The sequence below is a fragment of the Lagenorhynchus albirostris genome, chromosome 5 (genome assembly GCF_949774975.1).
Source record: "Lagenorhynchus albirostris chromosome 5, mLagAlb1.1, whole genome shotgun sequence".
NCBI classification, from domain to species: Eukaryota; Metazoa; Chordata; class Mammalia; order Artiodactyla; family Delphinidae; genus Lagenorhynchus; species Lagenorhynchus albirostris.
This window is the reverse complement of record NC_083099.1, coordinates 24,231,110-24,247,653: the sequence shown is the minus strand read 5'-3', so window position 1 is coordinate 24,247,653 and position 16,544 is coordinate 24,231,110. Positions and strand designations below refer to the sequence as shown.

At 37.9% G+C, this 16,544-nt stretch overlaps 1 protein-coding gene across 5 annotated transcripts in view; it reads right to left on the bottom strand.

Annotated features, from left to right (window-relative positions):
* XRN1 (5'-3' exoribonuclease 1) overlaps window positions 1–16,544 on the bottom strand; it is a 100,873-nt gene that overhangs the window by 17,480 nt on the left and 66,849 nt on the right. For all 5 annotated transcript variants that reach the window (XM_060149695.1, XM_060149697.1, XM_060149696.1 and 2 more), the window contains 6 exons: window positions 15,128–15,184; window positions 14,856–14,988; window positions 12,212–12,281; window positions 9,440–9,647; window positions 7,819–7,914; window positions 1,208–1,310 (listed from right to left, as the gene is read on the bottom strand). In XM_060149695.1, the coding sequence (XP_060005678.1) occupies window positions 1,208–1,310; window positions 7,819–7,914; window positions 9,440–9,647; window positions 12,212–12,281; window positions 14,856–14,988; window positions 15,128–15,184 (667 nt within the window). The remainder of the gene's footprint in view (window positions 1–1,207; window positions 1,311–7,818; window positions 7,915–9,439; window positions 9,648–12,211; window positions 12,282–14,855; window positions 14,989–15,127; window positions 15,185–16,544) is intronic.

Below are 16,544 nucleotides of genomic sequence, written 5' to 3'. Positions count from 1 at the left end.
ATGTTAGAGCTAAAACTATAACACTCTTAGAAGAAAACATAGGTGTAAATTTGTGTGACCTTGAATTAGGCAATGGTTTCTTAGATGATACCTAAAGCATAAGCAAACAAAGAAAAAGTAGAAAAAAAACAGATAAATCGGACTTGATGAAAATTAAAAACTTTTGTACTTCAAGGACACTGTATAAAAAGTTAAAAGACAACCCAGAGAATAAGAGCACATATTTGCAAATCAAATATCTGCTCAGCATATAGGATATAGAATATAAAAAGAAGTCTTACAACTCAAGAATAAAAAGACAACCCAATTTTAAAATGAGCAAAGGATATGAATATATATTTCTCCAAAGAAGATATACAAACAGCCAATAAGCACATGAAAAAATGTTCAACACTACTAGTCATTAATGAATTACAAATGAAAACCACAAGGAGACCCCACTTTACATTCATTAGGATGGCTATAATAAAAAAGATGGATAATAGCAAGTGTTATAGAGGATGTAGAGAAATTGGATCCTCATATATTGATGGTGGGAATGTAAAATGGTACAGCTACTTTGGAAAACAGTTTGGTAGTTCCACAAAAAGTTAAGCATAGAGTTAACAAATGACTCAATTATTCCATTCATTCATATATACCCAAGAGAACTGCAAACATATGTTCACACAAAAACTTGTACATAAACATCCACAGCAGCATTATTTATTACAGCCCAAAGGTGGAAACAATCCAAATGTCCATCAATAGATGAATGGATAAACAAAATGTAGTATTCATACTATAGAATATTGTTCAGCTGTAAAAAGGAATGAAGTACTGATACATGCTACAACATGGATGAACCTTGAAAAGATTATGCCAAGTGAAAGGAGCCAGTCTCAAAGGTCCCATATTTTATGGTTCTGTTTACAGGAAATATCCAGAATAGGTCAATCCACAGAGGCAGAAGTAAATTAGTGGTTGCCAGGGCTAGGGGAATCGCTACTAATAAGTATGGTATTTCTTTTTGGGGAGATGAAATTGTTCTAAATTTAGACAGTGGCACTGGTTGTACAACTTTGTGAAAACACCAAAAAACACTGACTGTATACTTTAAAAGGATGAATTTTATCATGTATGAATTATAACTCAATAAAGCTGTTAATTAACAAAAATAAAAGGAAGCAGTTAGCACCACAAGTATACTTTCTAACTCATAACTTACATTTTCTGTGAGGCTCATGTTTTCTTTGCTTAACGCTGTTCTCATTAAAGCCAGATTTGTGATGTTGAGTTACTTGACTTATTTCTTGAGGTAGAACTGCACCCTGAAAATTAAAATTCTTATAAATGATTTAAACAAACTCTTAATATTAAAACTACTTCTCTTCCTCAATGCTTAATAAATACTTTATTATTTTTATAAAAGTTATAGAGCTCACTAGAAAAAGATTTAAGGAATGCAGAAAAGTACAGAGAATTTAAGAAAACCACTCAAATTCTACCGCCCCCAAATAACCATTAACATTACGATCACCACTCCAGACGTTTCTCTATGCATTAGTTAGATAGTAAGGTACACAGAAAACAATCATTTTACAAAAATGCTTTCAATAGAAAGAATTCAATCTAATTTTGTTTGAAGTTCAAGAGAAACTAAAGATTAAACTTCAGGTGAATGTTTCTTCATAACAGAAATATCAGCCTCTAAAGATCCCTCTAGATTTGCTTCAAAATACCTATCTCTGGGGTATGTGGGGATAGGAAATGAATAGGTGTCATGGAAGAAACAGAAGTGGACATGTTCAAGGTAAAGGAGGGGTACATGTAGATTTATTATACTATTTTCTTGACTTCGTTATTTTAAAAATTTCCATCAGAGTTTTAAAAAATTCATCATTCCTGTCCCTATGTTATAAAAGTTGAGGATATTATTAGCCCTTTCACATCCTTTCCCCTAATATCTGATTTTTATTAATTAATATTTATAATGTCAAGGTTTTCAAATGCTGGAAGACTATTACTGCTACCAGATAGCAAGACTGATTATAAAGCTGCTGTAATTGAGACAGTGCATGAATGGACAAAATTAGCAAAATGACATGAGTAAGTTTCATATAAAGATCACAGCAGATCCTTTTGCTTTCTGATAGGGAGAAGAGACCTGAAGGCAAAAAGAGACAGATAACTTGCCACAGCTGAAGTGGGAAGCGGAAGCAGAAGTAGGGGCTGGAGATGTTCAATACAAATTAATCACTTTACAATGATTACACAATTTTGCTTTTGGTGGGCCCTATTTAATTTTTTCTGAGCACAGACAAATGAACACTGGGTACATGTGGGCTCTTTACCAGGGCTCTTTACTCTTTTAAAAAAAGGGCTCTTTACTCTTTAAAAAAAAGGGCCAAGAGATTTCCATCCACATAGCACAATGGCTTGTGGGGGATTCTGACTCTAAAGAAGGGAATTAGAACAGCAGGTTCAATAAATTGGTGTGAACGAATACTGTGTGTCTATTATGTGCCAGGCATGGTTAAGATGTACTTTGCATCCATTATCTTAACATCATTATAATAATGCTATAATCATAAAAATGCTATGATGTATTTTGATTCCATGTTATAGAGGAGTAAACTGAGGCTCAAAGTGATAATGTAATTGGTTACAGAACTAAATAGGAGAGCTGATATCTGAGCTCTAACTCTAAAACCCATGTTCACAGTACCATTTCAGACAAAAAGTGCCCTAAGTTTAATTAGAAAGAAAATATCCTACTTTTAAGTATGTTTTTTTGAGTTCTTCTGTTTGATGTCTACATAAAGCTATTTGTGTCAGTCACATTGCCATATTCTGCCAATAAAGACTTGAATTTTTTTTAAACACTTTAAAAAAAAATAAATTTATTTATTTATTTTTGGCTGTGTTGGGTCTTTGTTGCTGGGCATGGGCTTTCTCTAGTTGCGGCGAGCGGGGGCTACTCTTTGTTGCAGTGAGTGGGCTTCTCATTGCGGTGGCTTCTCTTGTGGCGAAGCACGGGCTCTAGGCGCGTGCGCTTCAGTAGTTGTGACACACGGGCTCAGTAGTTGTGGCTCGCGGGCTCTAGAGCGCAGGCTCAGTAGTTGTGGCACACAGGCTTAGTTGCTCTGCGGCATGTGGGACTTTCCCAGACCAGGGCTCGAACCCGTGTCCCCTGCGTTGGCAGGTGGATTCTTAACCACTGCGCCACCAGAAGCCCTTAAAGACTTTTTGAAAGAGCAGTTTTAGGTTCACACCAATACTGAGAGGAAGGTACAGAGATTTCCCCTATACCTCCTGCCCCACACATGCATAGCCTTCCCCATTATCAACATCCCCACTGGAGTGGTGCATTTGTGACAACTGATGAACCTACAATGACATATAATTGTTACCCCAAGTCCTTATTTTACATTGGGTTCACTCTTGGTGTTGTATATTCTATGGGTTTGGACAAGTGTGTAACGACATATATCCATCACTATAGTATCATACAGAGCATATTCAATGCTCTAAAAATCTTCTGTGCTCCACCAATTCATCTCTCCCATTCCCAATCATCTCTGGCAACCACTGATATTTTTACTGACTCTATAGTTTTGCCTTTTCCAGAAGCATGAATACCTTTTTTTATAAAAAAAATCATGTTGAGTTCTCTATAATTTGCTTATCATATGAATTCCAGGCTGCTTATTAAGGCTTCATGGATATAAGTGTTATATGTGGTGGCTCATAATTCTTAGAATATACAAGAGATAAAACATGGGAGTGTTCAGCTGATATAAATAATGAAATAGCACCTAATAATAAGAGATGCATACAGAAGATTCTGAGGAAATATAATATCAAGTGTGGCATTCCATCTCAAGGAAATTGGTGGTCATAGCTAGTAGACTTTTTGGCAGTGAGAGAGGAAAGGGCATCCTAAGTGGAAGGAACAATGCAAACACATAATCTGAAGTGGAAATTACCTGTTTATGGGAAAGGGAAAGTTAGGAGACCAATCTGATTAGAACAGACCATTTTACAAAATAGTTGACATACTTTATATAAGAACTAGGCAGAGTTGGATTATAGAAGGCCTAAATATTAGTTTGAGTTGAGGTTGAATTCCACTAGTATTAAACAGGAAGCCCTATACATTCTAGAGTATTTGAACAACACTATTTGAGGGCTGGAAAAGACCTCAGAGTTCATCTAAGTCCAAGCCTTAATTTTATACACGAGGCCACAGAAGCCCAGGGAAATCAGATTTGTGCAACTTGAGGCACAAAACCCGATTTCCTGATTCTGAGTCTAATACCAGATTTATCTTCACTACACTGCCACAGGGCGTAAACTGAGTTCAAAAGCAGGAGTCCTTATTAGATACGTTGCTCAATTATGCCATGATTGAGCAACACTGGTGAAAGGCTCTTTAGGAAAGATTAGGTAGGAAGTATTATGTAAGAAGGACTAGAAAGGAAAGACATAAGAAACAGGAAGCACAGATAGGAGGTTAATCTAGGGCTGGGATGACAATTTAAGGTCCAGTTGTAAAAACTGAGAAGGGGTAAAAAGATTTGGCGATTCAATGCAAAAAATGTTAGAGAGAAGAAGCAAAAATTTTTGACTTCATGCTTTTCAGATTATATGCCTGAGTAAATGGTTGCGTTAGAAAATAAGGATAAGAGAAGAGGCTTTAGATGAGGTCAGTTGTGAGATATCCTGAAGTTGAGGTGATGGCGGAGCATCCATCTATACCTGTCTTCTAGAAAGTTGGAGATATTGGGTTAGATCTTGATTGAGAGGTTGGAATTAGAGACATAGATTAAGTGTTAATTAGCAGAGAAGAAAGACCCTAAGTCACCAGTCAAGGAATAAGGCAAAAGGGAAAAGAAAACTTTTGCGTTTTAGGGAAATAACAGCCCCCAGTGAAAGGCTGGAAGAACAGAGGTTAACAAAGAACCTGAACAAACAGGGAAAGGAAAGAGGAGAGACTCGGGGTAATGTTTTCTCTTAGAGCAAAACTCCTTGAAAGAATTACCCATATTTGCTGCCTCCAATTTCTCTCTTCCTCTTTTCTCTTAAACCCACGCAAATCAGTATTTCGCTCCTATCACTTAACTGAAACTGTTCTTGTCAAGGTTCCCAATGGCCTTTGTGTGCTAAATTCTGTGCATAGTCAATTCTCAGTTTTCATCTTAATTGATCCATCAGCAGCGTTTGACACAGTTGATTACTCTGTTCTCTCTGACATCTGTTCTTCATGTGGCATCTAGAAACCACCCTTCCCTGATTTTCTTCCCGTCACCAGCCATTCCTTCTCAGTCTTCTTTGTTAGTTCCACCTAGTCTCACTGCCTCTTGAAGGATGGAATGCTCTAAGGCTAAGTTGTTGAACTTTTTTTCTATCTATCCACTTTCTTGGATATAGATAAATAGATATATACACGTATATGCACACACACACACATACACATATACACACATATATGTATATGTGTGGGTGTATTTACATATATATGTATATAATGATTCCCAAATTTCTCTCCCCAGCCTGGACAACATTGATGACCTTCAGACTCAATGTCCAACTCTACATCTCCACTCAAGTATCTAACTCCAATAACTCTTCTTAAATGTTTAGTATACATCTCAAACTTACCAAAATTGAACTCCTGATCTTCCCCAACAAACCTACCAGATCTGCAGTCTTTCCCACCTCAGTTAATAGCCCCTCTATCCAGACCTTAAGAGTCACGTCCTTTAATACATTCTTTCTCTTTTACCCGCATATCCAATTCATCATCAGCTGGAAATCCCTTCCAAATATGTTTAGAATTTGACCACTTTTCACAGGGTCCTACTACCCTGGTCCAAGTCAATATCAACTCTATCTTGATGATTTCAGTAGTCTCTGAACTAGTCTCTGTTTCCACCTTGGTTCCTCTACATTCTATTCTCAAGATAGCAGGCAGAGTGATCCTATTAAAATATAAGTCAAATCATGTCACTCTGCTGTGCAAAACCCTCTGCTGATTCCCTATCTCACTGAGTAAAAAGCCAATGTCCTTATAATGGTCCAGGAGGTCCTACATAGTATCAATCTCTTACCTCTCTAATTACATTTCCTACAACTCACCCTACTGATTCAGCCAAATGGTCTCCTCATCCTTGTGTATGCCGGGGGTCACCACCCCCAACAGGGCCTTTGACTTTGTCTTGAATACTCTCCCCTCAGATATCTGTATATCCACTTCGTTCAAATCTTTGCTCAAATGTTACCTGAACATTCCACTTAAAACTGCGGGGCATTTCCCTGGTGGTGCAGTGGTTAAGACTCCACACTCCCAAGGCAGGGGGCCCGGGTTCGATCCCTGGTCAGGGAACTAGATCTCACATGCATGCTGCAACTTAGAGTTCACATGCCACAACTAAGGAGTCCATGTGCTGCAACTAGGAAGCCAGTAAATCGCAACTAAGGAGCCTGTGAGCTGCAACTAAGGAAACTGCCTGCTGCAACTCAGAAGCCCATGTGTCGCAACTAAGGAGCTGATGAGCTGCAACTAAGGAGTCCACCTGCTGCAACTAAGGAGCTGATGAGCTGCAACTAAGGAGCCTGCCTGCTGCAACCAAGACCCAGCACAACCAAAATTAAAAAAAAAAACCCAAACCAGAAAACAAATCAACAAAGTAAAAAACAAACAAACAACCCCCCCCAAAAAACCAACAACAAGAAAACAAAAACAAAAACCCTGAAAAACCTTGTCTTCCCCCTCCCCAAAATTCCCTATCCTGCTTCCCTGCAATTTTTCTCAAACTTATATTATCATCTAATATACCATTTTTTTTGGTCTTATTTATTGTCCTTTCCTCCCTACAGTACTAACTGTATGAGAGCCAGGATTTTTGTTTTGTTTGCAGCTATATTCTCAGTGCATAGAACAATGCCTGGCACATGGTAGGCACTTAATAAATACATGTTGAATGAATGATAAAAAAGCACTCTTGAGGAATTAGCCATATTAAATAAATAAGAGAGGAAAAGAGGGTTAAAAAATCTGGTTATGGATTACATTTATGTAGAAAGATTTATGAATGATTTAAGGAAAACTTAAAAGAGCATATTGGCAGAAGTGACCTGTGTGTTGTAACTCTCACTTTTTTTTTTACTTTGTTTAGATTATTTTTCCCACTTTATTATTATTTATTTAAAAACTGAAGTACAGTTGACTTACAGTGTTGTTGTCACTCTCACGTTTCATGTTTACTTTACGAACATTCCCTTTGCTATTTTCCCCTCCCTAGCACTGATGATGCCACCATCACGGGGGGACATTAGAATAAATTAGGCCCTCATGGTGCAGGCTACTGGTTTACAAACCTGAGAGGACATTCCTTTTTGACCTAAGCTGAGAAGTTAGGTTAGTAATTAGCAAAAAATGTAGTAGGAATTCATTCCTTTTCTTTTTCCTTTTTTTTGGTGCCTGAGTCTACTCTTTCAGCAGAATTTCTTTCCTTTTCTTAAACTCTATCAAGGAATGTGAATTTGCTCATTCACATCTAAGAAAACCAACTGCCAGCATAAAGCTATATATTCAAGTGGAAGTGAATAAGTTAATGAGTGCCATTAAAGCCTTTATTAAAAAGAAAAATTGTCTACATTCTTACTCATTAGTCCAAAAACACATGTAGCCTAAGAGAACTATGAAAATTCAAGATCAAAGTGTTATTTCTATTTTATGAGATTTCAGGAGGGAAACTAATCACTGCATACCTAAAATAGAAATATAAAATAAATTAAAAAAAATTAAATGTCCATCAAGCAAGGTATACTAACCTTCTCTTGTAGAGGTGGCTGAAAGTGCTGAACCTTTCCAGATCCCTGTAAGGATTGCCAAATGTTGCAAAATTCATCATCATCTTTAGCAGGTACCTGGGAAAGTACAAAAAACTTAAGGAAAACTGAAACATGAAAAAATAAAGATTCAGACTAAAAATCAAATAATTTATTTATTAAAGTTATTTAGCAGTAGACAGGATATTTAAATTTCATTATCTGTTATCTTAGTTCTTTTTTTCTGGAGCTCTGTATAGTAACCATAAAACTATACTGCTGGAGTGAAAATGTTCTTCTACAGACGTAATTGGTTATTAAAAAATATTTAAAGCATAACAAATGCTATAAAAGATTATACTGAATCAATATCCCACCAAAAGATTTTTTTTTGGTCTTCCAGTGTACTGGCATATTATCTTATTCAAGCTAACATTTAATAATATTTATTTAAAAAATTTTTGGGACTTCCCTAGCGGCTCATTGGTTAAGAATCCACCTCCAATGCAGGGGACACAGGTTCGATCACTGGTCCAGGAAGATCCCACATGCCGTGGAGCAACCAAACCCGTGCACCACAACTACTGAGCCTGTGTTCTAGAGCCCATGCACCACAACTATTGAGCCCACACGCCGCAACTACTGAAGCCCGCATGTTCTAGGGCCCACGTGCTGTAACTACTGAAGCCTGTGCACCTAGAGCCTGTGCTCCGCAACAAGAAAAGCCACTGCAATGAGAAGGCTGTGCACCACAACAAAGTAGCCCCCGCTCGCTACAACTAGAGAAAGCCTGCGTGCAGCAACGAAGACCCAATGCAGCCAAAGATAAATAAAATTAAAAAAAAATTTTTTATCTTACACAAAAATAATCTGATTAAAAAAATCAGCTATTACTTATGGAGAACTGATTTCATGCAAATTAAAAATCTAGAAAAATATGCAACAAAATTTGACAGTGGTTACCTATGAGATTTGAGAGGATTTTTGCTTGTTTCCTTTGTTATCATCTACTTATCTGTTTTCTAATTAGTCTATAATAAACATGTGCTATTTGGATTAAAAAGTTTGGTTAAATGTAAAACAGATAGCTAGTGGGAAGCAGCTGCATAGCACAGGGAGATCAGCTCAGTGCTCTGTGACCACCTAGAGGGGTGGGATAGGGAGGGTGGGAGGGAGGCTCACGAGGGAGGGGATATGGGGATATATGTATACGTATAGCTGATTCACTTTGTTATACAGCAGCAACTAACACAACAATGTAAAGCAATTATACTCCAATAAAGATGTTTAAAAACAAAACAAAACAAACAAAACAAAAAGTTTGGTTAAAATTTGGGGCCATGGAATTAAATAAAGTTAAGTATCTCACACAAAACAATTCAAGTTTTGCCCTCAGGAAGATGAAATAAAGGAAATCACCCATGAGTTATATGGTGGGAATTTGAAAATTGCCTTTGATAAACATGATATAGTCCTCTCCCTTACCTTTCAAATTAATGTCATTTTGTAGGAGATAATATAGGACATTTGGGTGATATAAGACAAAATAAGTGTTAGTCTACCAAGTAAATATACAAAGAGAAAACAGATATTTTCAAGATCATTATTTAAATAAAAGTCTTACTTGAGTAGGAACAAAAAGTGATTGAGGGGAATGGTTCAGACCTCCCAAATGCCCAGATGAAATTGATGAACTTGAGCTATAGTGATTCACAGCTGGCTGTGGTTTCACAATGGCTGTCAACTTCTGATTTCCTGTTTCAGAGCGACTCCCATGAGAAAGGTTCACCAAGGCACATGTTGGCAGTCGATAACCTCTACCAGGTGAGCACCTAAAGGTAAAAAGTTTTATCAGGGTCAGAGGAAATTAATACTAAAGGGAGCTAAAAGAATCAAATAATTTTGGGGTGGACAGTCCGTAATCCTAATTAAGAAATATTACTTTTAAATTCAGTAGAGGAACTTGAAATCATAGAAAGATCTCAATTTATAAGATTTCTGAAAAGTTTCTGAAAATGTTCTAGAGGTATAGTTGTATGTGTAGAGGTGTGTGTGTGTTAGTTTGTCCTCAGAAGGCTTGCAACATAATAGCTGAGTTAACCAAAAATTCATGAATTAAATGTCAAACTTCTTTAAAAGGTTATGAAGCTACCCCGTGTGGAGCTAGTGTGGCTCTACCTATGCAACAGGGCAAATGTTAGCTTTGATCACTTTTGTCTCCTGATCAATTGTTGAGTCCAGTTCTTTTTATCCTCATCTTCCCATCTTAATGTTCCAGAACTGGGAAGGCTAAGAGACAAGTATTTGCGATTTCCTTCCTTCCTGGCCTTGATAAAAGTGTTTAGATATTAAAATAAGCCTTCTCTGGTCAAAAGTTTTCAACTCTATCACCTCTTTAGAAAGTAATTTTCTTATATTCTGAGATCATGGGGAAGTAGAATTCCTTCATGAGAAATCTTTGTAAGATTTCTAGAAAATATTTTTGTGAGAACTATAGTTTAAGATTCTGCATTATAGAAATGAATATATTGCAGGCATGTAATCTTTTACACAGCTCTCAGTCAGTCAAGAAATCCGGTGTCTCTACCTAGGAGAGGAAAAAAAAAACCCTGAGAAAAAAGTTAATCATCCTAAAAATATATTTCAAAGTTATTTTGCCTAAAGTTATTGGTAATCAAACATTTTCATGAAAAATAAAATCAGATATGGGATCCAGACCCTGCTGCTGCATTTAAGAGTGCAGACAGTAGGGCTTCCCTGGTGGCGCAGTGGTTGAGAGTCCACCTGCCGATGCAGGTCACGTGGGTTCGTGCCCCGGTCCGGGAGGATCCCACATGCTGCGGAGCGGCTGGGCCCGTGAGCCATGGCCGCTGAGCCTGTGCGTCCGGAGCCTGTGCTCCGCAACGGGAGAGGCCGCAGCAGTGAGAGGCCCGCGTACCACAAAAAAAAAAAAAAAAAAAAGAGTGCAGACAGTAAAGTCTTTGGGTAATAGGCACATTCAAGTTGCAAAACAATAATAGTATTCTGAATGTGATCACTACTTGTAAGGACTGAAGATTGTGATTTTATGCAAATAGGCTAAATAAGAGTAATTAATTTTTTATTTTAATTACCACTAATCAAAACAGAGGAGAAAAAGAAACTAAGCTAACTTCAGTTCAGTTTTCCAGTTGGTGTTTAGAAGGGAGAAAGGAAAACTGGAAAGGATTTCATTTAACCCTCACAATCACCTAGTGAAGTGCACATCTTCATTACAGATGAGGAAATTGAGGGTCAGAATGCTTTTAACTAACCTACCTAAGGTAACACAAAGGTTAAGTGAAAGAGCCCACACTTTCTAATATTCCATGGCACCTCTCATTCTAACATGATCTTTTTCCTATAATTTTAAACTTTCTTTCTATTAATGCTCCCCAAAATAGATTTGAACAAGTCTCCGCCATGTTAAATTAAAAACAAACAATCCAATCCTCTTCCTTTAAACCTCCTCACCCCCAGTTATCTTTTCTCCCCTTCATGGTCAAACTTCTCAAGGGTCAGCTCAGTTTCTTGCCTCCCTTGTTACACCTGCCATTCACTCCTCAAACCAACCCAATCTAGCTTGAGCACCCACAACTCCACTAAAACAAATGACAAAGACTTAAAATGTCACTCAATTCAAAGAACATTTCTATTCCTCAAGTTATTTAACCATAAAAAAAATGCAAATCTGATCATGTCACATTTCTGATTTTGATGGCTTCACATTGCTTTAATGATAAAGACCATGATACCAAGATCCTTAGCATGTCCTGAAAGTGGCTTACCAGTTCCTGCGTAGTGTGGTCCTTGCTCTTCTCCCTTACTCTAATCTTACACAGTTGCTGAAGTTGACACACCTGCATTCTTTTAGTTTTTAAATGAGTGAAAATGTCCTCTGTTGCATATGCTATTCTTTCTTCCTGACCACTTGTCACTCTTCCTCCAGTTACCTATTCTTCATGTCCCATTTTAAACGTCACTGCTTAAAGAAAGCCTTTCTAGAACTCTCAGGACAGATCATACTCTTATAGACACCTGAAATACTTCTTCCCAGCACCTGTCACATTTTAATTAAAAAATTAATATTGTAGTAAGTTAATTATTGGGTTGGCCAAAAAGTTCGTTTGGGTTTTTGGTACCATCTTACCAAAAACCCGAGCGAACTTTTTGGCCAACTCAATGTATCCCCCCTACTAAAATGAAAGCTCCATGAGGGTAGAAACCATGTCTGTCTTATTCACTGTTACACTCCTGGTAGCAAGTATGATGTCTTGTACATACTAGGAACTGAAATTGTGGACAAATAAACAAGTAATGTAGTTATTGGCCACATGGGCATACTTACAAAGTATAATTATCATCTGGAAATACAAACCTTATTGTTAAACCTCCAGGAAATTCTTCATCAAATAACACTTCAAATAGTACATCAGCTTCTCTATTAGCTGTTTAAAAAAGAGAGAGACTGAAAAATCATACGATAAAAGAAAAATCAGCATGTAAGTTTTTGGGGGATAAGAAGCACTACAACTAACAATACAGAGAGTGAATGAAAAGAAAATAAGCTCACAGAGTAAAATAATACTATTTTAAATTAGATGCTGTGAGAATTAATTATATTTTTCTCTCTGTTTTGGTGTATGTTGGAAATTATTCATAAAAAGAGAGTTAATAAGAGATAACTTTGGAATTTGCGGTTTAGAAGGTCTTACAATCAGACAAAGGAAGTGAAGATTTGAAGACATGGCAGTAATGAAAGGAACAGAATGGAGAGAATGGATATACTACTAGATAGAACTGGCAGGAGTCTGTGACCTGTGTAGACAAAAAGAACAGAGATGTCAAAGACTACTCCAAAGTTCTGGCTGAGATGACTTGGTAGATAATGGATGGCATGACTGAGACATGAGACACGTGAGAAAGACTGTGGTGCAATAAACTTAAGGAGGAACAGAAAAGAATAAATTTTGGCAGAGAGGATGATGGGATATAACTGGAAAGTTTAAATTTACTAAAATGCCAAGATAAAGTGAAATAATTAACTATAATAATATTTGAATTCTAAGCCCAAATTAATAATAGAGTCTATCACATAACTTCAGAATTGACTCTCTCTCTCTCTCTCTCTCCCCATCTCTCTCCCCATCCCTTTCCATGCTATTGGTTCTGTTTCTCGGGAGAACGCTAATACCATACCTGATACTATGTCAGGGGTTGGGGGATGTTTCCCTCATTCTTGGTCCCTCGTTCTTGGTCCCTCATTGCCCAAATGAAACCAGGCCTGCAGAGCTTACTCATTCTCCCCCATCTAGCTGTACCTTTCACCTGACACTTTTACCTAAAATCTAAACCCAAGAAAGTGGGGCTCAATGGGAGGCAGGAGTTTCTCCTCTGAAGGCTTAAGGTCCACTTTCTAAGTTCCTGTTTCCCGTCTGAGGGAGAAGCCACTTACTCAAAAGATTATTGATAAGAGGATTGTTCACCCCCTTTAGTGGAGATGACAACGGAGATGAGGTATCAGCTGAAGGCAGTAAGACAAATATTTCCCTTTATATTCCATGTCCATGGCAGATATGGTTAATCAATGACAGAGCTTTTTCCACTCAGAGTAGATGTAGCTTTAAAATTTTTGTCAAGACAAAATTACAAGTGGTCACTACTACTGATAGGGGTTGTCAGAAGAAAGGAAACTTCTATGTTATCAGAGTTCTAAGGCTTTTTCAGGACAATCTAATTAGAGTACAATCCAATAAGCTCAACATTTGAACTGCCAATGCCTGAGGCTGAACAGATAGCAGCAGGAGGGTTGCTTCATTGCACCCATCTGACCCTTACCATACTTAGCCTGGGCTTAACCTATTTAACCTTCCCACCTCCATTTTCAGCACCAGAAATGTACCCAAAAAAATTCAAAGAAAAATCAGGGAAGAAAATTCTCTTTTTAGAGGCAGATCCCAAGAAGATGTGCAAATGTGGAGAACCACTGCTCAAAGTTAGAAAAGAAACAGGGCACAGAGTTCAAATCCCAGCTCTGCCACTTATTTGTGTAAATTTGGGCAAGTCACTTAAACTCTTAGGCGAGGAAATAATATCTCCCTCTCAGGTGGTTGGGAGGGTTAAATGTAAAATGTAAAAGTGCCGGGCACACTGTTGGCAATAAATAAGCAGCTCTCTTAGGCTCATGGCCTGTCTGCTCTTCCTTCTTTCTGGCAGTGAGACCAAGGCTGAGTGCCTGGGATATGGAGGGACAGTGCTGCCAGCGCTCTGACCTCTAGGTACCTGATTTGCTGCTTCATGTTGGGTTGACTTTTTTTGGAATCTATGCTGCAAAGCTACGCACTCCAGGCATCTCTTTGAGGCGTTTTTAGATGCTTAGCTAATTCTTCCCTTTTCTTTCCATACTCTCATTTTTCTTTCTTTTTTTTTCTTTTTTTGTAAAAAACATATAATATAAAATTTATCATTGTAACCATTTTTAAATGTATAGTATTGTAGTGTTAACTATATGCACATTGTTATACAACAGATTGATAGGTCTGTTTTACATACAATATCTAGTTGTATTCATAAAATTCAAATAAATATGCAAATCTTTTAACCACATGATGCATCATGTTTGTTTATTTCTCCACAGATATCAAGAGATTACAATGACAAGGTAAAGCCCTGAACAAGGTTAGATGAAGCCCGATGAAATGTTTCTCTTAGTTTCATGAAAACACAAGTATGTATTCTAAGGTTTTAGATAACTTTAATGTGCTACACATAAGCTACCAAATTTTCAGCAGCCGTTCCTCAACTTCCCCACGTTTTAATCACTTCCCAGATGATTACACAAGATAGAGAAGAAGAATTTTCTCTGAAAACCTAAAGCTGGAAAAAACTTAACTAAAACATAAAAGGATTTAGTGTTTTTCCTGATTTATAGTTGCTTACTGCTTACGTATAAGACACACAAGTTTGTGTTTCACTCTACAATATAAACACAGTTGGAGACACGTCAAATATTGAATTATTACCCCCTTTAATTCCTATGATGGTGCCCCGAAGGCCAACTGGAACGGAAAAGTTCTCTCTCACATTTACAACTCGGTCAAAGAGACGAAACTCTGCATCCCGATCAGGAATGACTCCATGTTGCTGTTCTAAAGGCTGAAGAGAAGAAAGATTTAATTATTATTATTAACTCTAATTTTAAGAAGTTTTTCTACTAATGTATTGAAAACATTTTGTTCCTTCTATACTTTCAAAGCAAAAACAGCAACTTTGAATTCTCTGACAGGAAACTTACTCTGTATAGCAAATGGGGCTTCACTGTCACTCGAACCTTCTTATTATTCTTTCTTTGCTGAGGAAAGAAGAATTTGAAAATATTTTTAAAATATTAAAATTTTAAATTATTTTTCAATATATGGACATGCCTGAATGTTAAAAAGCCAAAAGAAATGAGTAATTTTAAGATTTGTGAATTTCTTTAGATGCAAGCAAGAATGAATAAATTCTTACATTTTTTAAAGTAAAATTTTTTTGTTGATATATAAGACATATAGAAAAATGCAAACTTATAAGTATAAAATCTGATGAATTTTTATAGTATGAGCATATGTATGTATATCCACACTCAGTTCAAGAAACAGAACCTACTAAGCACAACATAAAAGACCTTGAAAAAAGAAATTAAAAATAGGGAACGCTTGTATTGTCTTCCAGTTACTACCCCTCCCCAATGTAACCTTATTTCTAACACTAAAGATTATACTTGTCAGTTTTGAACTTTATGTAAATGCTATCCTATTCAAATGCCTTTTTATCCTAAGAAGAATTGTATATAATGGTCAATAAAGATTAACAGTAAAGGAAAAACAGGTATAAAGTATTGATCTATGTCAATACTTTGGGTTTTGTGGCTACTTATAAAAATTAAGGTAACATTCATACAAAGTCTTTGTTTTTGGAAACTGGCTTTGGTGTTTAAATTTTTGACTATCTAAAAATGCTGGAAGAAGAGTTTTCTCCTCTATTTGCTACTTGTTAATTCTGTGACCTCACACTTAAGCACCAGCTTCCTTCAATCTGTAAGATGGAAATAATATTACCTGTTCTACCTAATAAAAATGTGAGAATAGGAGTCAAGATGGCAGTGTGGGAAGATGCCAAGTTAGCATCGCCCCACAACTAGGGTGCCTGCCGGCCGCTGGTGGGGGACCCTGATGCCCAAGGTGGGGGAACTCAGGGGGGAGGAGAAGTGGAGGCCTGACAGGATGGGTGCCCCTGAGGCCAGGGAGATCAGGAAAGGCAGGCAGGAGGGGCCCTCCAAGAGGAGCAGGAAAGGAGCAGAGGGCGATCACCCGGCCCACTCTGGCCCAGGGAGCCTGCTGAGCTCCCAGGCCGGTAGCCCCCCCACCAATGCCTCCTTCAGGCCACGTGGGTCCTAGAGGCATAGGAGGGAGGCTGGGGAGAGCAGGATAGGCAGGCGGGAAGGGCCCTCTGGGAGTAGTGGGAGAGGAGCAGAGGCTGTTTGCCCCACCCATGTGGGCACAGGGAGCCTGCTGAGCTCCCAGGCTGGACCCTGCTCTCCAAAGCCCCCTCCAGGCTGTGGGGGCACAGGAGGGAGGCTGGGGAGATCAGGCGAGGCAGGCGGGAGGGGCCCTCCAGGAGGAGTGGGAGGGGAGCAGAGGGAGTTTGCCCTTCCCAATCAGGCTCAGGGA